The sequence below is a fragment of the Mycteria americana genome, chromosome 24, assembly GCF_035582795.1.
Source record: "Mycteria americana isolate JAX WOST 10 ecotype Jacksonville Zoo and Gardens chromosome 24, USCA_MyAme_1.0, whole genome shotgun sequence".
NCBI classification, from domain to species: Eukaryota; Metazoa; Chordata; class Aves; order Ciconiiformes; family Ciconiidae; genus Mycteria; species Mycteria americana.
In genome coordinates this window covers 3,013,372-3,034,776 of record NC_134388.1, presented here as the reverse complement: position 1 = coordinate 3,034,776, position 21,405 = coordinate 3,013,372, and the positions used below count along the sequence as shown (strand labels likewise).

Genomic DNA, 21,405 nt, shown 5'->3' with positions numbered 1-21,405 from the left:
CGTGGGTCCTGGCAGCTGGTCCAGCCCCATGGCAGGATGTCTCCTGGACCCCGTATGTCCTTCTCCGTCCACATGCTGGGCCCTCACAGGGCCAGGTGATGGAGAGGGGCTGAGGGGGTTCGTGAAGGAGCCCCCCGGATCCTGCTGTAGGTAACAAGCATTAACAGCCCAGACGTGGGCTGTGGTACCGTGGTAGAGCCTGGCACTGCCTGTCCCTGGGCAGCTGCCTGGGGTTTGCCTGTTCGGCCAGGGTGAGATGCACCCCGTAGGTGGCTGGGACAAAGCCAGGCTGAAGGCGGAGGGGGGGTCTCAGCATCGCTCCTGGGGCACAGCACGGTCCGTACAACACATGCACCCACCTCGGCGGGGACAGGAGGGTCTCTCCCTGCCGGGGACGTTGAGAGGAGGGTGCTGGGGCTGAGGCTCGGGTGCCTCCCTGGCAGCAATAAGAGGGAAGCCGGGAAGGCGAGGTTGCACGCGCTGCTCTCCCGGCAGACCGGATTCCTGAAATGGGAAACAACTTTGTTCCTGCTGGGCCTGGCTGTCTGCTGAGGAAGGACAGAGGAGATGGCCCCCGCGCGAGCCCTGCACCAGCAGCTGGTGGCAAAGACAGGAGCAGATTTCCAGGGACAATGCAGCAATTTGGCTTTGGGATGCATAGGAAGGGAAGACAGAAATACATCTGGATCGTCCCAGCCCTGTTCGCTCACAGGTCCAGGGTGCATCCCATAAAGCAGCCGGAGAACACAGCCCTGTGTTGCCGGCATCTGCCAACCAGGAGGTTCACAACATGCTTTAATATGGGGCAGAAATACCTCTGAGGACACAGCCCAGCTCCTCGCTCCAGGGGTCTGCATCCTGTTGGAAGCTGAGCTTCCCCTGGCCGAGCCTCTGGTGGTGCTTACGCTGGCAGCCACGCAGTAACCCCGTGGGATTCGTTCGTTTGACCCAGCCGCAACATTTACTGAAAAAGGCAATGTAAAGGCTGCAAAGAATTCAGCTGCTTCATGAGCTCCATGTAACAGTGCCAAGCACAAGGGTGCACTTCCCAGAAAGGCATCCAGCTGCCTCCATCCCGGCAGGGGCGAGCGGACCCGCCTCGGACAGACGGACCCTTCGCTTTGGAAGCGCAGGACTGGAACGACGGAGGGAGCACCGCAGCCCTGCTGCACTTGCAAGTAAAGCCTTTTCCCATCTCTAAGGAGCTTAGGTCCTAGAAATCCTGCTGCTTAAGGCAGAAACTTGTTTGCCTGCAATCCTCGCGAGGGCGTTTGCTTTCGTATCTCCCTGGCGATCGCATTTGCTGTCTGGTTGCAACAGGCGGTCGTGCACCATGTGCAGCGATGCAATGAATATTAACCAAGGGGAGCACAGGGAGCTGGGTCCTGTGAGACCCCAGGCTCCCACGGAGCAGCAGATGTGCTCTCAGCCCTTTGCCGGAGCCCTGTGTTAGTGCTTATGCTACGCTGCTCCCCTGCCCTGCTCATTTTGGCCACAGAACCATCTTCGTTAGACACTCCCAGGACCCTGGGTGCATCTCTCTTTTGAATTTTTCTCATCGACGTCTCAAATAGATTTGTACGGGGAGCAACAGGAGGGTTGTGCTTTTCAAAGCAGGGTTATTTTAGCACCGTCCTGATGAATTTGCTCCAGTTCTTATTGTGTGCAGTCATTTTATTCTGGTCTCTACGAAAGCTTCATTTGAATTTAAGCGTTTTAGCCCCTCCTAGCTCTCCTCCATCAAAACTAGCTCCGCTTTCTCCTTTTAAGACATTAGTCTCATTTCTCATTGTTATATAATTGTAAATGTCTATTTTTGGTTATAAAAGTACTAAGTTGGGTATATTTGAAAGTGTGTAAACTGAGTAATTCCCTAGCTGTTGGACTGCATCCACGACACCGTGCAATTAAACCCTGCTCCACTGCGGCTCACGTCCTGTCATCTTCCAGTGTCATTCTTTGAGCAGATCAAGCCTTCCTGGTGCAATTCTGCTTTATTGTGCAAATCATGCTGGCCTTTTTTAATTCCCGCTGATAAAACGCACACCTTTCGGTGCCAAGCGTTGCAAAGCTGACTTAACCTCCCAGCACCCTGAGACAAATTTACCCATGACTTGGAGAGCCCCCGTAGCACTTGGACGCTGGATCCGGAGCGGGGCTCCCCGCGCTGTCCCCTGCACACCAGCTGCGCGGAGCATGGGCTGTCGCTAATGCAGAGCGAAGCACGGCTATGCCGAGGCTCCCAGCTTCATCTTTTATTTGCTGGTGGGAGTAAACTGTTTGAAGGAGGAACAGATTTTTTTGAGCAAGGTTACTCCACTGTAAATTGGAAGTAAGCAATACCCGAAATGTTAGCATCCAGAAATTGCTTTCCGGCTGACACAGAAGACTTTCTTCAGCTGCTTTCCCTAATTAGGCTCTGATTCTGCTTTGGTCACTTCTTAGAATCATAGCCTCATGGTTTGGGTTGGAAGGGACCTTAAAGGTCACCTAGTCCAACCCCCTGCCATGAGCAGGGCCATCTTCAACCAGAGCAGGTTGCTCAGAGCCCCGTCCAACCTGACCTTGAATGTTTCCAGGGATGGGGCATCTCCCACCTCTCTGGGCAACCTGGGCCAGTGCCTCACCACCCTCATCGTAAAAAAATTTCTTCCCTATACCCAGTCTGAATCTCCCCTCTTTTAGTTTAAAACCATCACCCCTGTCCCCATCGTTCTTCTAAGCCCCCTTTAAGTATTGAAAGGCTGCAATAAGGTCCCCCCGAGCCTTCTCTTCTGCAGGCTCTTGTGCTTTCCCATCCACTACCGATCTCTAGGTCTTGTCTCTTGGTCAAAAACCTGCAAGGACTTAAAGGGTGGAATAAGCTGGTGCTAGCAGAAGTGCTGGGTGTCGTCCAGGGAGCGGGCTGAGTCATGCCAGTGCGGTGCAGCCCCATCCCTGCTGAGAGCCCATAACCTCCCTTCGCTGCCCACTCAGATTCTCAGTTTGGAGGTGTCTGCAGTGGGAAGGGTGAGCCCTCCGTACCAGATGGCATCCTGCATCGGTAAACACGGCTCTGTACTTCTTTTTAAATAAATATCTCATTAGATATTTGCCATTCCCGAGTTAACATTTAATTCGTGTTTCATACCCAGAAAAATCTCACCACAGCGTTGCTGAATTGTTGACAGTGATCCTCTTCCTTTGTGAGTTCTGTCCTTATTAAGCAATTTCCTTGCTCATGTATTCTTTTTAGTTACTAAGGGAACATGAATCTTAATAAAACTCAATCAAATGTTCCTTAAATAACAGCTGCCTTCATTTAACTGTCTTATCGGGCCTTTTTTTGCTCTGCTCAAAATTCCCGGGAAATTAAGATCAGATTCTTCACACAGTAATGAAAACGCAACACATCCCAAATGTGAGGGAATCCTTTATCCTGGATACTATAGGATATTATACTAGGGATACTATTTAGCAGAAAATCTTGTATTTTGTCCTGAATGTGCCTGTTCCTCCCTGCACTTTTGATGTGAGTCAGTTGGGCACCTCCAGATACATGATCTGTGCTTGGGTCACTTACATTGCAGCAGGGCCTGTCCCGAGCACCTCTGGCACCAGGAACCATGAAGGGGGATTTTCTTAACCCACATGTGTCCATGGGAAGCAGGAATCTCTCCTCAGCACAGAGAAGGGCAGCGGTGCCCTGGCAATGCAATGCTTTCAGAGCCCAGGGTGTTCCTGAGGGCTCCCAGGAGCTCTGGGAGGAGATGGAGGCTGTAGAGAGCTGCGCCTGTCCCCAGAGACATCCGTGGAGAGGAGCGGGGTGCTCTGGCCCATCAGTGCTCCTCCATGGGTGGGTATTCCTCCCCTAGATAGGACCACGTGGAGCCATCACCCGCTGGCCGGGGAGGGGAGACCCAACGCTCTGCCCAGGTGGAAGCTCCTCCAGCTCAGTTCACTCATCCCCATCCTCCTGCCCTCCCGATGTGGTACCCGCGCCATGGGAACCTTATTTGACTTATCCCTGCACCCCCTGCTCAGTTGGGGATATATGGGGGGGGAGGGATAAACCCCAGCGTGATGGAAGCTTGACAATCTGAGGGGCTTCTGGATGGAGTCACACTGGGGATGGCCAACGTCCCCTTAACGTGCGGTGGGAGGTAGGTACAGCTTCCCTTTGGGGAACTGCACTGGATACTTCCCTGCAATAGCGTGACTACGACAAGCCAGGGCAAAGCCCCCCGCTCGGCCCCAAAGGACGTCTGGAGCCTCAGCGAGTAACTGGGAAGCTGGTGTTAGTGGAAGTGCCGAGTCAGCTGTTTTGGGGTGGTCGGTGTTTGGGGGTTCAGAGATACCCTGGCCAAATATTGATGCAGGGATGCCAGCTCAGGGCTCACCACCCCCACGGGCAGGGGTGTTATGGTGGCGTTCTGTCCCAAAGGAGAGCAGGGGTGGATGGCTCAGTGCTTGTACGGGCAGCCATCGAGAGAACACCCCGTGTCTGGTCTAGAGATGAGAGACGTGTCTGGGAAGGGAGAGCACCCAGTAACTGGGGTGAAGAGCTCTGGCTGTGCTCACCTTGTTGCTGCTCTTGCCCTTTATTTTGCTGCTGTGATATGAAATTATTTTTAAAGCCTGCAAGCACTGTTCCTCGTGGTGTCCCAGGAGCTGCAGATAAAGGAAAGTGAGCAGGTCCTCAGCATGAGTCAGAGCCACGCTGACCCTGCTGCTGTCTGTAGCTGGGTGCCGTGGCCTCGCACCGGGCCCTGCCTTTTGCTTTCCCACTGAGATTGCTCCCAGACAGAGACAGCATTGCTGCCTGGGAGGGCAGGGGGGTGCTTTGGCTGTTTCCTGATATCTCCCAGCAGGGCTTTTATTTTTTTCTGGCGTCTCCGCAGCACTGAGAGCACTCAGGCTCCAGGATGCTGCAAGGGGAGGTTGGTGTGGCTGTTTCCCTAGGCGAACTCCATCCAGTGCTGGTCTCACAAGAGACACTGAGAACTTCAGAGGTGCCTTGTGGTGTTTTGCTATGACTCCTACTGACTCTGGTCCTTTTAACCTCTTTTGCTATCTTTGTCCTTCTGCTTTGCATCCCTAGCCCAAGAAAGCTGGACCCTGGAGATCTTTCCTCAGTGACGTGGCTGTTTGGACACAGCCTTCTCCTCCTTCTGCTGCAATAGCAATACTAGTGTCCCCATGCAGCTGCGGTGAGGTAGGTGCCCTCCTTCTCCCCCGGGACGCGGCTCCTTCTGTACCTGGTGCAAAACCAAAGGCAGTCATTGTGCCAAGGGAAATACAGGCACGTGTCCCTCAATAGGACTGGGCAAATTCTAAGCTTGCGTCCGTCTTGGGAGAACTTCAAGACCAGACTAGATAAAGCCCTGAGCAGCCCCCCCCTGACTCCGCAGCTGAGGCCCTTTTCAGTGTGAATTTTCCTGTGGTCCAGGACACCTGGGCCAAAAGGGTCCTGCAGCACTGGCCTGGAGAGGTGGGCACCCTCTCCAGAGGATTGCTGGGGATTTATGACCGGAGAGGCAAGCTCTGCACCAGTGCCCTGGACTGCCCACCCATCCCATGCCTTCGTGCCCCTCGCAAGTGGCTTCTTGAGCTTGCTAGAAAACCAGGGATCCACTTGTGGACTTCCCTGCTCTTCCCTGCCCTTCTCTGCCCCTGGTTATTTAGCAGAGTTGGTGTAGCCCGTGGCCAATTTCTCCTCCCTCACCATCTCTGCTTTCCCCTCCAGGAGCTCTTGGCCTGGGCAGGAGCGAATCCCGAGCTCGGCGTAGCAGCGCCGGTGGCTATGGAGTAACCCGTGCTCTGGGTGCGTGGGCACAGCAGGAGGCTGAAGCTGGCTGCCCGGGCACCGGGGCGGCCGAACGCGCCCTGCCCACGTGCTCCTCGCCTCTGCCATGAATGATGCATCGACGATGGATTATGAACTGCTCTCCCCCTCCTTGGTTGAGCACCCAGCCGGCGCTGCGGGTATGGATGCTGAGCAGAAAACCGTCTTTGCCTTTGTCATCTTCCTCCTGGTCTTCTTGGTGATGCTGATGGTGCGCTGCTTTCGCATCCTGCTGGACCCCTACAGCCGCATGCCCGCCTCCTCCTGGACTGACCACAAGGAGGGGTTGGAGAGGGGCCAGTTTGACTACGCCTTGGTGTAGAGGGCAGGGATGGGGCGAGCCTGGGTGCTCTGTGTGCCTCCCACCCCAGCTGGCCCCGGCCCCGGCCCCCCCTTCCTCTGTGGTGTTGCCCCGGGCCAGCAGGGATGCTCTGGGCAGGGAGGTGAGGTCGGGCTCTTGTCCAGGGTGGGTTTTCTAGGGGTTTCTCTCTTTTCTAAGCACTTTTCAGTTCTCTTCGCAGTCTGCGGGACTCTTGGAGAGATGTGTTGGAGGGATGATATGAGTCCGCATGGTCCCTGCTGCCCGCTGTGCCCCCGGGCAGTGTCGCGTGCTGCAGTGAGGGGCAGGAGGCGATGGGGCAGGGCATGGCGGGACCTGCCCTCAGCCACGGCCCACAGGGCTCCTGGTCTGGGCGGCTCTGCCTGGTGCCAGGCCAGAGCTTTGACCCCCACCTCCTCCTGCCCCCCATGTCGCCCTCGTCTGTGTCCTCCGGGGAGTGCTGACCGTGGTCCAGTGCGTGTGTGTGTGTCCCTGTAGCTGAGCTGTGTCTGTCGGGGGTTTATAGGCACCAGACCCAAGTGCTGGCTTTGTTCCTCTCTGTGTGGCAGCCCCAAGTGCCCCCCCCCCAAGTGAGGGGGAGATGGAGACCCCCCGTGCGCAGCCCCCTTTTGGCATCCAGCCCTGCAGCCTGCTCTCTGCTTTACACCGTAGTGACCTGTCCCTGCCCAACTGGTGAAAATGGTCTGAGCAAGGTGCAATCATGCAGCTACCTGCAGACCTGCCTGGGTGGCCCTGCTGGGATCCCAGGAGGGATCAAAGGTCCCACGCAACACTTGGGAGATGCTCCTCAGCCAGCCCAAGCCTGGCAGCCTCCCGCTGGTATCCCGCTCTGGCCAGTCCCTGCTCCAGCAGGATCCGGGTGGCCTCCCCATGTCCAGGGAGGTGGGGCTGGGGGTGGCCGGCCCTTCCCTGGCCGTCCTGCATCTGAGTATCAGAAGGGCTGTGCAAGTAGTCAAGGCGAAAACAAGGCTGTCCTCCTGCCCCTCTGCGGGAACCATGCCTGTTGAGTAGGGGTGCTGCAGCTAGCCACAGGGCTAGCAAAAGCCATGGTGGGTTATGGCTGTGGGCCAGTAAGAAGCGTTGTACTAAGGGATTTGAGCCCATGGGGGAGAACCTCCTCCCCCACCATGGAAATAAAGCTGCACTGTGCTAACCCCACACAGCTCTTCCTCTGCTTTTTGACGCGTCCCACCAGGCTCTCGCAGGAGTACCGGCGGCTCCCCAAGCAGTGGTGGGCTGCCCCATCTCGCTCTGTCTGAGCCAAGACCCCACACCTCTCAGCACAAGCTGGAGCTGCTCCGCAGGGGATGGGTGACGTGGGACAGGAGCATCACCACCGGGCCACGGTGCCCCGTACCTGGGCACGTGCTCTGTCAGGGACGTGCAGAAGGTGCTCCTTGGCCGCAACATGGCAGCTGGGGCAGCGTCTCTGGGCAGGGACAGTCACAGCCTGGCCACGTCCGCTGCAGGACCCGTGGGCTGTGCCTGGCTGTGCCTTCTGCATCAGTCTGGGTCTGCATGACGAGTGCAGCCACGCAGGCAGCAGCCTGGTAGGTTCTGCTGCCTCCAGAGGGACCTTCTGGATGTGTGGGTGCAGGTCAGCCCCGGAGAGTCCCTGGGGTCCCACGAGCACTGACATGGAGGAAGAGGCAAGGAGTCACTGCCGGGTGCTGCAGAGAAGTGACTGGCAGGACGTGGATACCCAAGCCCAGCACATCCTGCTTCTGCACCTCCTCTGGCACCCCTGTCCGACACAGCCTACCACCACTCGCCCACTGCCAAGGCAGGAGGCTGTCGGAGGGAGTCTCCAGCTCTCTGAGCTCAGTGGGCGCGTGTTTTCCTTTGCCCAGGTCCCCCCCACCCAGTGGTGCCCCTGCTCTCCCACCACCCAGCGAGGCGATGGGCTCCTTCCCAGTCGCAGGGATGCTGCAGCCCTGCCTGCCCTCTTGTGGCACATGGCTCTGTGTCCGGAATGGGAGGCCAAGAAGAGCTCGCTAAAAAAAAAAAACGAACCCGAGAATATCAGCCTGGAACTAGGGTTTGAGCTGAACTCAACCAGCTGGACCCTGACTCCTGGACACACAGCACGCTCTCCGGCCAAGCACGCCCTGCACGTACCGTTCACTGCTCAGGCTAGCCAAGCCCTGCATTGCACGGCCTCTGCTCGGCACGACCACTGCCCAGCAGCACCACCGGCAAGCACCAAGAGTGGTGCTGCTCCTCAGAGGGGGTTGAGCCAGGAGCCAAGGGTGACCGCAGCACAGGCAGTGCCTTCCTGACCACAGCACCGGGCAGGAGCGGTGGTAGCGATAGGTTTGCCTCCGCTCTCCCGCATCCCCTCTGTCTCCTCACCCCAGCTCTTTTTTTGCCCCCCCCCCCCTCCTTGTCCTGGTCCCTGTCACTTCTCCTCAGCCCAGCAGCAATGATGGGCTGGGTGCAGGCACACCTCTGCTGGGCTCCAGCTCAAACCTCTGCCATCACTCTCCCTCCCTCCCCTTGCTAGGAGAGAGCAAAGGATCAGGAGCAAGTTTGCTGATGCGTCTGTCCTTCTGCCTCATCTGCCCTCTGCTCTGGGGCTTTGGGAAGGACCCAAAGCCCCCATGGGTGCTGAGCCACGCGGCGGTGGGAGAGCAGGGTGAGGCTGTAAGAGCGAAACTGTGTCCCTGAGGAGCGCAGAGAGGAAACCAGCCCGGGCTCCCTCTGTGCTGGAGCGAGGACGGGTCCTGCCGCACTCCCAGGTTGCCTCCGACACGGCCTCCGGCAGACGGACAGGGTGCTGCCGCCGCTGCGCCCAGACGAGGAGGAAGACACAGAACCACTTAACCCAAAATAATTTTATTGTTGCTGTTGCTTCTGATACAAAAAGGAATTCCACAAAGAGCCACCTCTCTGTGCGGGACAAGGGGGCACAGGTTTTTGGGTTTCAACGCTTCCCCAAAAAAAAAAACAACCAGCAAGAAATGTCAATACAAAAAAAACACCGCACCAGAGAGGAATGAAGGAAACCTTGAGCTTTTTCACTTGAGACTTTTGGCTCAACACACACACACAAACCCATCTCTGCTAATTTATTATTATTAATAGTTTTTTTTTTTTTTAAAAAAAGCACCTGTTGGAAAACAAAACAAAACAAAACAAAATAATAAAAAAACCCCCAAACATCAGGCCACCCATCCTGTCACAAGCTCTGGGACTCTTGCAAAATCCAGAGTCTGGAGCTGCATTATGGAAAAGAGTTTTCAAGTTTGACATTAGCCCAAATACAGTATACATACACTTCCCCATGCGGCGGCAGCGTACCAGGAAAAACAACAACCCCCCCCCAGTACCAAAAAAAAGCTACAGGAATATGCACTCCTCACAACAACGAGCAATCATAACTTTGGTGGTTATACATAAATATGAAAGGGTGGATGGATACAGTGCACTAACGCTGACGATTCAATACCAGCACCAGCTTCGGAAAGCTGCAAGCACCTCAGACGTGTGGATAAGGTAGTCTTGTGTGTCACCAGAGTGAGTTTAGCACCTTTCTTTCCTGTGGTGATGCACAGGGTTGATGCAGAACTGAAAACAGATTCATGCAAAACTAGGCAATGGCGTTGCAGAGACCAGCTGTGTGAAGAACACTCGAGGGAGGAAGAAAAGCTGGACAGAATGGCCTGGACAGGCTACTTGAGGCAGCAGGGAGACCTCGATTCACTTAATTAATATTTTCCAGACTCTTTTTAGTGCATTTCGTTTGTCTGCATTAACCAGAGACTGTCCATCTCGGTTGTCAGCTTGGACTGACCAAGATGTATGCGACAACCAGAGGGGAGCGACTTGCAGCCCCGTTTTCAGAAGTGCTCCTGACTGGGGGGGACCTGGCCATAAGCACCGGAGTCACGCAGATGGGGTGGCTCGGAGTCAAGGGCTGTTTGCAAAATGAAGCTCTGGCTGTCCCTGCCTCTTTCTTCCTGCCAGGCTGCAGAGATCCCCCCATCCCCATCTTGCTCCTGCTGGTGGGAAACTTTTCACAGGATTTTCAAACACTCTCAGTGGTGGTGGCCAGCAAATCTGCCCCTGCAGCATGCCACGTACGTCCTGCCAAGCCCTCCATCCCCTCTGGCATGGAAGCATCCGGATGCTCTCTACCAGACTCATGACATTTTTTCCTGCCAGTTTAGTTTGTCCAACCACATTCAATAATGCAATTACTTGCCTTTCCCCAGAGCTCCTCCTCATTTATAGAAGGGCACCTTCACCCCTGGCCTTGCTGGAGCTCTGGGAAAGCCCTTTGAGCTCCAGTCTTTGGGGGGTGTGCACGTGTTTAGCATACCGCAGTGTGAAAACCCTAGGTTCCCTGCAGGAGCCTGCGGTCCTGTGGCTTGGCTGCTTCGTGATGTGAGGTTAGCAACGTGAACTGCCCCTTCACTCAGGGGTGACCTTTTCTGTTTGATAGAGGAACCCAAAAGGACCAGAGGACGCGGAGAGGACAGGGAGAGACAGAGCACAGCCAGTGTAGGTATGGGATGGTTTCTGCAGCACCATCATGACAATGCAGAAGCAAAGGAGGAACAAGAGCTGTTGGGAAATGCGCTACCACACCGTGCCATAGCTCCTTCCAAAGCTGCCCCAGCCCCCCCCCCCCCCGCCCCATTTCCTGGGCTGGGGGGTTATGTACGGCCTGTGCCCATGAAGGACAGGCAGCTTCCCCATGGTACCCCTTGCCAGCTCGGACTAACAGCATCTTGGTTAACGGCAGGAGCTGAGCAGAGGGAGGGAGACCCTGTTAACAAGGTTTGAACCTTTGGCAAAGCTTTCATGAGCTCTTTTGCGGTGTGGCTTGGTTTTGACTCAAGCACCCCATGAAGCGGAGTATCCCTGCATGGCCAAGGTGAGCGCTGAGCCCAGAGGGACATTTCCCATCAGTTGTACAGTGCAGTGGGGGAGGTGGTGGCAGGGGGTGCAGCGAGAGAAGAGGCAGTTGTTTCCAGGTGTGGATGGCAAGGCTAAGGACTGTACTGTCGGTTGGGTGGGTGGATCTCATGGATGTTAGTAGAGCTGGAGCTGGAGCTTCATCCTCAGTGCTTGGCCCAGCTCCCCTGCTAAGTAGTTGAGGTGGTTCTTGGCCTCTAGTTTCTGCAGTTCCCTCTTGCGGTAAAGGGGCACGCTCACGATTTCCAGCAGGTAGGTGCCAGGCACTATTTTCTTGCGGCCGAGGTGCAGATAGCTGAGCCCCTCTTTTTGGTGGATGCGGAAGTAGCCATCCTCATTCCCGTGGGAGATGAGGTACCGCACACGGTTCTCCAGGGGCTCCACAGCTGGCAGGAGCTCCAGGATGTGCTCCTTGTGAGCCAGGTCAGAGAGGTTCAGCATCATGGACAGAGGAGCATCCACATCCATGCTGGCCAAGTTCACAGTGTGATCCTTTGAAAGGAACCAGGCATGTTACTTAACAGATACCAAAAAAAGCTCATGGCCAGGTGAAGGAGGACTTGATTTAGAGGAGTTCTGCCCCATGGGCCACCCCGAAGCAGCTCTGAGAAGTGGCTACGACTTCTATGGTCCTTGCTTTCCTTCAAGTGTTTCTTGGTACCCTGTTTGTGTCTCAGACTGAACCAGCCGGTACACAGCCCTCATCTTCAGGCAAGGAACCGATAAATTCAGGGGCATTTTCCTCCCAAGACCTGAAGGGCCCGTAGTGACCTCCCAGTCCCATCTGTCCTGCCCAGGCCTGTGAACTTCTCAGGGGAGCCTTGGACAGAGGCCAGAGCTTCCCTCTAAGGAAGAACCTGAATTTATAGTGACAGGTCCTGTCTGCAATCAGACAGTAAGTGCTGACAGTCCTCTACGGCCCTATGGAAACTGCTCCCCCTCAGCTCTCCTTGTAAGGAAACGTGTGTTTTATTTCTTGGTTGCATGTATCTCCAGACATTTGTGGCCAAACCACACAAGTGCGTGTCACTTAAGATTGTCCTGGCCTCCTCTAATGTATTGTGAAAGACCTTCCGTTTCTGCAGGACTTCTGGACTCAGTGGCATCCACAAACACCCAAGCACCCAGCATGGGCAGGTAGAGAGCGAGCTGCTATCTCTGTCTGGACTGAGGCAGCCCCACCGGAATGGGCAACTGCATGGGATCCACTCCAGGCAGCTATCCATCCCCCAAGTGACCCAGCTCTCGCCTCGCTCCACCCCATCCAGGATGCCACGGATTTCTTACCTGGTGCTTCTCAGTGCCATTGACACTGCGTCGCTGCCGACCCCTCTTGGGGTAGCCATTTATCTTGCACTCATAGCAGGTTTCAGGGGAGAGCAGGTTGTCTTCATCCTCTTCTTGGGGGGCAGGAAGGTAGGAACCTTTCCCAAAACCCAAGCCAGAAATACAGTGTCTGGTGGCAGAAGAGCAGAGAGACCCATCTCAGATTCATGCTTCAAGAAGGAAATCTTACCGTTGCGCTCAGAGGTTCTCCGTGAGGCACCCAGAAACACATGGAGGATCATGCCTGGGTACAGGACATGGCTTGTACAGAATGGCTCGTACACAGGACATGCCTGAAGGAGATCAGGCCACGCCTTGTTTATATGTGGCCAGAAGGTTTAATCTGTCTGCACCCTGGACTAGGTGGATCTGCAGAGCATCTGCTACAGGGCTAGCAGCTGCACTAACCATTGGATTAGTGAAATGGAAGAGGAGATGGGCATTAGCATGAGGATCTTGTGATGGGTGAGGAACAGTCCAGCATTGAGGAGCTGAGGACTCATGCGGGAAGGGCAGCTCACTGGCTCCTGGGGCTCCTTCAAACTGTACTGGCGGCAGAGAGAAGTGTGGTGCTGGAGCATGCCAAGCACCACGCGCTTGGCAGCCTGCAACGTCCCCCAGGAACGTACAGGTGCCTCTGGGGAGGACAGGAAGAGAGAGCTGGGTGAGATTCAGCAGTGCAAAATGCACGTCACGCACCTCTGGCCCAAGGGAGCTGTGTTCAGCTGCCAGTCTGAGCTACCGATTGTGGTGGAGCTGGGGCACCACCGCCTGGTATCTGGCTACCTACCCACCCTACAGAAAGCAGCAGGAACCTCTTTAAAGAGACTCAGAGCACAGGAGAGAAGTGTTAGATCTCTCTCCTCTGGCAGGGGAGAGCACTCAAGCACCCTGCGGGGAGTCCTGCTTCTGCGGCTGGACAGGGCAAGCACAGAGCCGACGTGAAGCACAAGGCGGGCTGGGCAGCACCTGATACATAGCTGCACTCGAGGATTCATCATGCTGAAGGCTGATCACTCACAGACACGGTGAAGTTGGGGAAGGAGATGCAATCATCTAGTGGCCAGGGTCCGTGCTAGGACGCAGTCCCAGGCTCTGAGTCCACCTGAGTCTAAAGGCATCTAAGGCTACAGAAATTGTCCAAGGACCAGACTGGAGATCAGATGAGCTGAGGTGAGAACCAGTTTCTGCTCTTGCTGGTCAAGCTGAGGCATGGCGGGCAAGTCCTGAGCTCTGACACTCACTCTAGATATGCTTTAAAAATGTGCTTTAAAAAATATGCTTTATCCAGGGATGCTGAAACAGAAGTCTGAGAAGTCCCTGTAGCAGAGAGGCAGCCCTGGAGCCTCACTCTCTGAGAAGTGACACAACAGAGCGGAGGCAGAGCTCTCTCCTGCTTGCTTTCCACATTTGCTATTACCCTCAAGGGAGGTGTGGCTGGCCTGGCCAGTCTGTGTACTAGAAGTACGTGTGAAGGTGCCTGAGCGTGTGTACTCAGCTTTGTAGAAGTAGGAAGCCCTGTGGGCACCTGATGCATGGAAAATAAGGCATAAAGATGCAAATTAGGCTTGGTGCTGCCACTGGGGCAAGCACGAGTGGGTACGTTGCTGTGTTATGTGCCCTCAGAAGTGTGCCTGGCATCTGCCTGATGGACAAAAGGTACCACGTGCCTTGGCAGTGACCCGCTGGCTGCTGTCTTACCCTTGTCCTGCTCGGAAGTAGCCTCCAGGACAGCCACAGAGATAGCCACCGTCTGTGTTGGAGCAGCCATAACTGCAGGGACTGCCGCCTGCTGAGCATTCGTCCACATCCTGGCACCCACCAAAGGCTTGGTCAAAATCGAAGCCAGATGGGCAGACGCACTTGAAACTTCCCAGGGTGTTGTAGCAGGAGGCAGAGCCGCAGGCAGTGGGGCTGGAGCACTCGTTTTCATCTGCACCCAAAGACAGCAGAACTAGTCAGAAACTAGTGGAAGGGAGTTCCTGTGGGCTGGGGCTCCCCACCTCACGTGGCCAAGGGAATCTGCCCGCGGCCATCGCTGAGCTGGCAGCAGGCTCCCTTCTCCTGGCTGCCTTGTGAGACCTCATCCCATGCAGGTCCCTGGAGGACTGCCTTGATTTTTTTTTTGTCCTTCTGCAATGCAGGGAGCTGCTGGCATCAGGAGCACTGGGAGCTCAGCACTCTGCAGAGCAGCTTCCTGACAGTCCCTGTTGCAGAGAGAACCTGGGGCAGAACCTGGGGCAGGGCAGGGCACGGGCCACCATCTCTGGGCAGAGGCACAGTCTGTCTCTGGGGCAGGGCAGGAAGCTCGGTGCTGGGTTTGCAGAGATGAACCCAGAATCCAGATGGCCAGGGGTGGCTGGAGAGGGACTTGGGGCGTAGCCACCCTCTATCCCCCATCCCACAGCTACAGGATGCAAGACCCCCCATCCCACACTCACCCACACACTGATTCCACTGGTAGTGCTGCACGTAGCCCTGCGGACAGCCGCAGCGGTAGCCTCCGAGCACATTCTGGCAGCCGTGCTGGCACCGATGGTTTCCATCACACTCATCGACATCTGCAGCAATGTAACACAGATGGTGGTGAGACAACTTCTCCCTGTCCTGTGGGCAGCGCTGGGTGCAAAGGGACCATGTGCACATGGTACACGCCTGGGAGCCAGCACCCTTGAGGGTGTTCATGTGGGTGGGAGGTTCTTCTGACTAATTATGTCTGTGCAGCTTGGCCTTGAATAAGCTTGCACCCTCAGCCCCAAGGTCCACATACATCCCCTCGCAGCCCCTGCTTGGATGTTTTTTAATTTAAGGTCTGGCCTGGACCATTACCAGATCTGCTTCAGGCTCCCTGTGCTGAACATAGGCTTTTCTTTAGCATAGCACATGGTGGGTTTTGGCCGGCACGAGATCTCCCCTGATGAGAGACAGGACCATTCCTTTCCCACCTTTGGCTGCTATGGTTGCAGCACCAAGACCTTCATCTACTTGTCCAAGAGCCAATGTTTCCCCAGGCAGGTCAGGCACTGACCTCTCCTTTGCACCAGGGCTTCCTGTGTGGGTTTCTGGTGTCCCACGGTAAGGAGTAGTCCCTTCTTGGCTGGACTGAGCTGCCTTAGAGACTGTGAGTGAACTAGGAACTCTTCCACGTGGAACACGTGTCTGTCAAAGCCCCAGAGACACAGACCCACCTTCGCAGTTGACACCAGAGCTGTCCAGGGAGAATCCTTTCTGACACTCGCAGTTGTAGCTGCCTGGCGTGTTCAGACACTGTCCTTTGGCTCCACACAGAGAGGGCTGAGCTGTGCACTCATTATTGTCTGCAAAACACCGGCGGCTGCTTGTAAGTCCATCCCCACGATATGGCTGTGCGCAGCTTTGCAGACAGCTACCTTGCATCGTGGAGTTTAGCCCAGTCTGAGTAGCGGACAGACAAGTCAGATGCACAACCCCAGGCGGACTGGAGAGGGGCAGTGCTCTAGAGCCAGAGCTGGGGGGCTGGAAAGACCCTCCTGGGCTTAAAGCTAACCCATGGGGACCTCGCTGGTGCTGTAGAGCAGAGCAGCGAATGCCTCTACTCACCGATGCAGGACGAGTGGTGCTGAGTGAAGCCCGGGGGGCATTTGCAGTTGAATCCTCCAATAATGTTCACGCAGAGGAACTGGCAGTTGTGCTGCTTGGTGGAACATTCATCCAAGTCTAAAGCAACAAGCACAAGAACGTGTGTCTCAATTTATCTTACTGAGATATCTTTGTCGTCTGAGTCTGTGACACCTGCGTGTACACGGTGATACACAGTGGTCCTGGGCAGACTGGGACCTGACATGGACCAGCCTCAGCAACAACACACACAAAATTTTTACTTGAGAAAAAACAAGCCCAGGGAGCCTCCCCCCCCCCCCCCCCCTCAGCTGCTGATCATATACAGACACATTTGGAAGATGCAGAGGTTTTTCTCTGCCTCTCCCGTAATCCACAAGTCCCAGACTCTTAGGCCACCTTCCTTGCAGCCAGACACATCAGCACTGCGAGAGGGGGCAAAGCCCCGGCCTGGCAGCAGCCAGCTCGAGGAAGAGCCCTGATAGTGCCCAGCCCACTTGTAGGAGACATGCTGGTTCCAGGCTCCTGGAGCTCAGGACAGCTTGGGATACGCTGTGCAGTCTGTAGGAAAGGGCAAGGAATATTTTTTTTTCCTGATGAGACAGGTCTAGAGTGTCTGTAGAGGCATGAAACCCTGATGTGTCAGTCCACGAGGGTCCGGCATGGCACCTTTTTCTGTGTCTAGCCTTGTTCTGTGGCTGAACAGAAAGACTTGACTGTTCTGGCACATGTTAATCAGCTCCTGCCATCCCCCCTGTTGCCAGAGATGAGGCAGTGTCTCTGCTGCCTTCTCCTGGGTGAATACCTTTGCAGATCTTCCCGTCTTCTTGCAGAATATACCCTCGGGGGCAGGAGCACTGGTAGCTGCCTTCTGTGTTCTTGCAGATGAAGTTACATGGCTTAGGGGACTGGTTACACTCATCCAAATCTAGACTCGAGAGACAAGACACATCAGCATTCGCAGGTTGCGCTACTGGACTGGGTCCCCACCACCCCTCGGACCATTCAGTCTACCAAGGGGCTCCTGAATACAAGGTGATCCCAGGTTTCATGGCCCCACATAACTAAGTGGTCAGATGGCCCTATGGATCCTGGCACTCCCTGCCCCAGATAAATGCATCTTTTCCACTCTCCAGGAAGCAGGTGAGCAGAGACAGGGGCTTTGAGGGAGCACCTCAGTTTGAGCCAACACAAATCTAGGAGATCCCTTGCAGGAAAAGAGCTGAATCACCACTCTGCTCAGACATGGGATGTTGTGTGACCTGGTGGATCTGAATCGCATCTTTCCCAGCCCCTTCCTAGCTGAAGAGATGGGTAGATGCTCCTCCTGAGTACTGGGAACATGAGGGATGGGGCCAGCCCTGTACTTCTGGAGCTTTGTCACCTCTGCCCAGCAGGGAGTAGCAGCCATAGCTCTGACAAAGCCCATAACTTTAAGCCAGGCTGAAGGGCACAAAGCTGGAGAAAGGGCAAGGATGTTTAGACAGGAATCCTGTCCTGGTGCTCAAGGTCATATCTGCTCTACTCCTAGGCACAGAGCTTGGTTTCTGGGAGCCAAGGCCTCTTTTCCACTCTGCGCCTAGGACACACAGCTGCTGGCACGGTGCTGAACACCATCTCAATACTGGAAGTAGGGCACATCCTCAGCTCCTTCAGTACTTCCCAAGATGCCTGCAGCTGTGATTCCAGGGGTGCCTTTTATGTCAACATCTGGACTCCCAACATGGCACTCGGGCTGGCTGGAACCAGCTGCCCTGCCAGCGAAAGGTTTGGCTGCTCACAGACTTTCATCTCTGGATCACACTCCCTGCCAGTCCCTGTGACCCCGGGGGTCAAAGGGAGAAGACAAGGAGCCTGGGTTTTAAGGAGCTAAACAACATGGAGTGACGACTTTCATGTATAGAGGACCATGCGATAGGGCAAGGTGTCCAGAGCCCTGCTACGGATATGCAGGACAGTATGGACAGAGGTGAGGACGTGTCCCAGGTGGGGGTTACAGGACCCTCTCTTTGCATGCGGAAAAGTAGGGATGGAAGCCTGCCAAGGGTTTCCTTCTCCCGACTCACCCACACAGGCTGTGCCTGTGATATCCGCAGTGTAGCCCAGCTTGCAGTGGCAGCGGAAGGAGCCGATGCTGTTGATGCACTGTCCGTTCTTGCAGAGGTTGGGCAGTACCTTGCACTCATCAATGTCTGCAGGAGGGAGGGAAGGACCTGTTAGTGCCAATGCTGCCTCTGTCCCCATGCTCCTGTGCCAGCGCTGTGCCAGGGCAGCTCAGACTCTCCCTGGGAGCAAGAGACTACATTCAGGGAGTTGTAAGATAATGTCGCAGAGGCTTCTTGTCTCCTCCAGGCACTGTGTAGGTCTGTCCCAGCCAGTTCCCAGGGGAATTCTGCCTGTACCCACATCTCTGTTTTCTCGCCTCTGCATTGAAGGTGATTTGGGCCCAGCTCACCTCTCCCATCAGTGGAGTACCCTGGCCCATGAGGACACATTTTCTTGTACTGGGCGGTTCCAGGAAGGGGGCAGAGCTCACACTGGGGGCCCCAGCTGCGCCCACTGTTGCAGCAGCACTCCGATTTGGTGACCAGGTTGCGGTTGGTGGAGGACATCTGGCACATGGTTTGCAGTACTTCAGTGAAGCAGAATCCTTGGCGGGTGTCTGGACAGAGAGAGTGGGGATACAAGGTCAGGATCTGAGACAGTGTCAGCACCAGGGATAACCAAGCAGCCTGTCCAGCCTGTGCCAGTTCCAGCATGGAGGGTAGTGTGGTTTGGATAATGCTAAAGGTAAAGGTGATGGCCCAACAACCTTTCCCCTCAGAAACCCTGAAACACCTGAAAAGAATCATCTGCTACTAAAGAGAGGCTGCTCAAGACCCACCAGGACTTGGTAATTACCAATACACTCTGTGCCGGAGGGACTGACTTCAAAACCTTCATTGCAGTCACAGCGGTAACTTCCCACCGTGTTGATGCAGCGGCCGTTGGGGCAGATTCCAGGCTTGGTGCGACACTCGTTCTCATCTAGGATGGAAGGAGCCACAAAGAGCTGCAGTGAGGCATAGAACAAATTTCAGCTTTCCATGAGTCCTCATGCTACTACTCAGTTTGAAATGCCCCCACAGAGTCCTTGAGGACCACTTCCACATCCTTAGGCAGCTGAGAAACACATCCACTTGCCCTGGACCTCTCCCAAAGCAGGGTGGCTGAGTACCCAGCTTTCCTAGTTTGCACATTCTCCACCTGCAAGTGGCCAAGCTGCTGGGCTAGGAGTGGAGCTGGGCTCGGTCTGCATTCCTGCTGTGCCTAATACTGTGCAGGTCTGGGCTGTCCAGCGCTGGCCCTTCCAAAAGCAGCTCAGTGGAAAGAAGCTTGACACACACGTGGAAAGACTCAACAGAAAGGACATGTGGTATAATGCTGTGTCATCCTGTGCTGGAACTGTGTAGACCCATGGGTCCAGAGATGAACAGAGGTTTTGTGTGTGCAGGCATCTAGTAGGACATACAGGAAGTTCTCACACATGGGAAACCCTGGGGAGGAGCTGTTTGACAGGAGGACATAAAATAAAGCTACATGGACAATGCCTAGAAGAGGATGGTCTCCAGCCCCACTGGGAACCCCTCCCCGCCTGATCTTTGGTACCTGTGCAGCCCTCTCCATCGGGCCTGCGTTGCATTCCTGGTGGGCAGATGCACATGAAGGTGCCAATGAGATTCTTGCACAGCATCCCTCGGGACTCGCAGTCGTGCAGTCCCTCTGCACACTCATCCAGATCTGCAACCGAGAACCTCATGAGACCACGTTCAACCTGCCAGCTCTGCAGCACTGTGGGGGCAACTGGGAACTGACTGCTCACAACTGCACTGCTCCACCAGTCCCTACTGCCCTGGTCCAGGCTGGCTGGTGCACAGCACGGACACCAAGGTAGGTGAGAGTGAGCACGAGGCCAGAGGTGCCAGCTCATCCTGAGATGCCAGCGAGTCCTGCCTTCTCTCTGTACGGCACCAGAGACCGGCTAAATGCAGGGGGCTGGGGAGAGTGTGGGAGCTCCCCTGAGGGGTGCAGAAGGGGATTTTACCTCTGCACATTCTTCTGTCTTCTCGGAGGGCGTATCCAGATGGGCAGGTGCACTCGTAGGAGCCAAAGGTGTTGATGCAGCGGAAGGCACAGAGCAGGGGATTCAGTGCGCATTCATTGATATCTGGGAGGCAGGAGAGAGGGGAGAACTCGACTCTGTGCTCTCAGCAGAGTCATCCGGGCAGTAACGGTGGTGGACCTCCCCAGGACAGACTCCCCCCCACCCAGTGCATTCATCTCATGAGAGCTTTGTTCCACCAAGGCTTCCTGTCACGGTCTTCGGTTGCAGAGGGACAGACACCTGGTGTCTCAGCAGCTTTGATGGGGACAGGGTCCTGGCTTGTTGGTCAGGCAGCTCCTGCATTTAGGCAGGTCTCCAGACCTCCTCCTGGGCTCCAGCCTCAGCGAAAGCTGAAGGGGACCAGCGCTGATGTACACACTCGTGTGGAGATGAGCCCCAGCCACCTTTTCTGCACTGTCCATTGGAGGCCGACCTGACTGCTGCTCACCCAGGCAGTGACCCAGTGGGGTTGCACACATGGCCCAGTATGCAATGGGGGTGAAGGGATTGCCCCACAGCAGCATTACCTTCGCATGTCATCATGGGACCTGGCTCAAAGCCCTCGTCACAGGCGCACTCGAAGCCTCCCACCACGTTGGTGCAGGTGCCGTTCCCGCAAGGGTTGCCAATGGAGCACTCATCGGTATCTGGAGGAAGCCGGCACCACGTTAGGTGGATGAGTTAGATAGGAAAGGTGCAGGCTGGTCTCTTCTTGCAGCCAGAGCATTCAAACAAGCCCAGCAAAGCCAGGAGCCAGGGGTAAAAAGCAAAGGGGCAGGGGAGAAGCAAGTTCCTTCTCTACACACACACACACATGCACGCACATGTCCTCTGACGTAAGGAGATAAAAGCAAGGGGGAGCAGGTGCTCCCCACGCAGACCCTTACCCACGCAGTTGACTCCTGTGTAGTCCAGGTTGTACCCGAAGGGGCACTCGCAGCGGAAGGACCCATCAGTGTTAATGCAGGCCCCATTTATGCAGACACCCAAGTTCTCTGAGCATTCGTTAACATCTAGAAGGGAAACCAAGGCAATGAAACCTCATGTGAGCACGTAGCCAGAAATATATCCCTGTCTTCTCAGGGCTGACCCTGCAGTCCCAGATTGCTGACCCTGCAGTCCTCTCCAGCGCTGGGGGCTGGACCTTTGGTGAGCAGTCAGAGACCATGAGCTTGGGAGGGCACCCAGTCTTATGTCCCTCCCCTCCTGCCACTGGGATTCAACCCTACTCTCCAGATAGCCTAAGTCTGGTTG

The 21,405-nt window shown here is 55.5% G+C and overlaps 2 protein-coding genes across 6 annotated transcripts in view; one reads left to right on the top strand and one right to left on the bottom strand.

Annotated features, from left to right (window-relative positions):
* Window positions 1-7,322, top strand: part of CTXN1 (cortexin 1) — a 44,794-nt gene extending 37,472 nt beyond the window's left edge. For 3 of the 4 annotated variants that reach the window (XM_075524309.1, XM_075524310.1, XM_075524312.1), the window contains 2 exons: window positions 5,081-5,194; window positions 5,726-7,322. In XM_075524309.1, the coding sequence (XP_075380424.1) occupies window positions 5,892-6,146 (255 nt within the window). In that variant the 5' untranslated portion in view covers window positions 5,081-5,194; window positions 5,726-5,891 and the 3' untranslated portion in view covers window positions 6,147-7,322. Of the gene's footprint in view, window positions 1-1,106; window positions 1,179-5,080; window positions 5,195-5,725 lie in introns of those variants that run through there. The other variant, XM_075524313.1, reaches the window with a different exon arrangement.
* Window positions 7,323-8,989: 1,667 nt separating this feature from the next.
* The window catches only part of LOC142420550 (fibrillin-2-like), a 118,882-nt gene continuing 106,466 nt past the window's right edge, over window positions 8,990-21,405 (bottom strand). For both annotated transcript variants that reach the window (XM_075524607.1, XM_075524608.1), the window contains exons 52-65: window positions 21,039-21,164; window positions 20,679-20,798; window positions 20,092-20,214; window positions 19,656-19,787; window positions 18,909-19,034; window positions 18,463-18,669; window positions 18,074-18,199; window positions 16,813-16,935; window positions 15,990-16,106; window positions 15,599-15,727; window positions 14,852-14,971; window positions 14,112-14,343; window positions 12,372-12,540; window positions 8,990-11,576 (exon numbers count right to left, since the gene is read on the bottom strand). In XM_075524607.1, coding sequence (XP_075380722.1) covers window positions 11,202-11,576; window positions 12,372-12,540; window positions 14,112-14,343; window positions 14,852-14,971; window positions 15,599-15,727; window positions 15,990-16,106; window positions 16,813-16,935; window positions 18,074-18,199; window positions 18,463-18,669; window positions 18,909-19,034; window positions 19,656-19,787; window positions 20,092-20,214; window positions 20,679-20,798; window positions 21,039-21,164 — 2,225 coding nt within the window. In that variant the 3' untranslated portion in view covers window positions 8,990-11,201. The remainder of the gene's footprint in view (window positions 11,577-12,371; window positions 12,541-14,111; window positions 14,344-14,851; window positions 14,972-15,598; window positions 15,728-15,989; window positions 16,107-16,812; window positions 16,936-18,073; window positions 18,200-18,462; window positions 18,670-18,908; window positions 19,035-19,655; window positions 19,788-20,091; window positions 20,215-20,678; window positions 20,799-21,038; window positions 21,165-21,405) is intronic.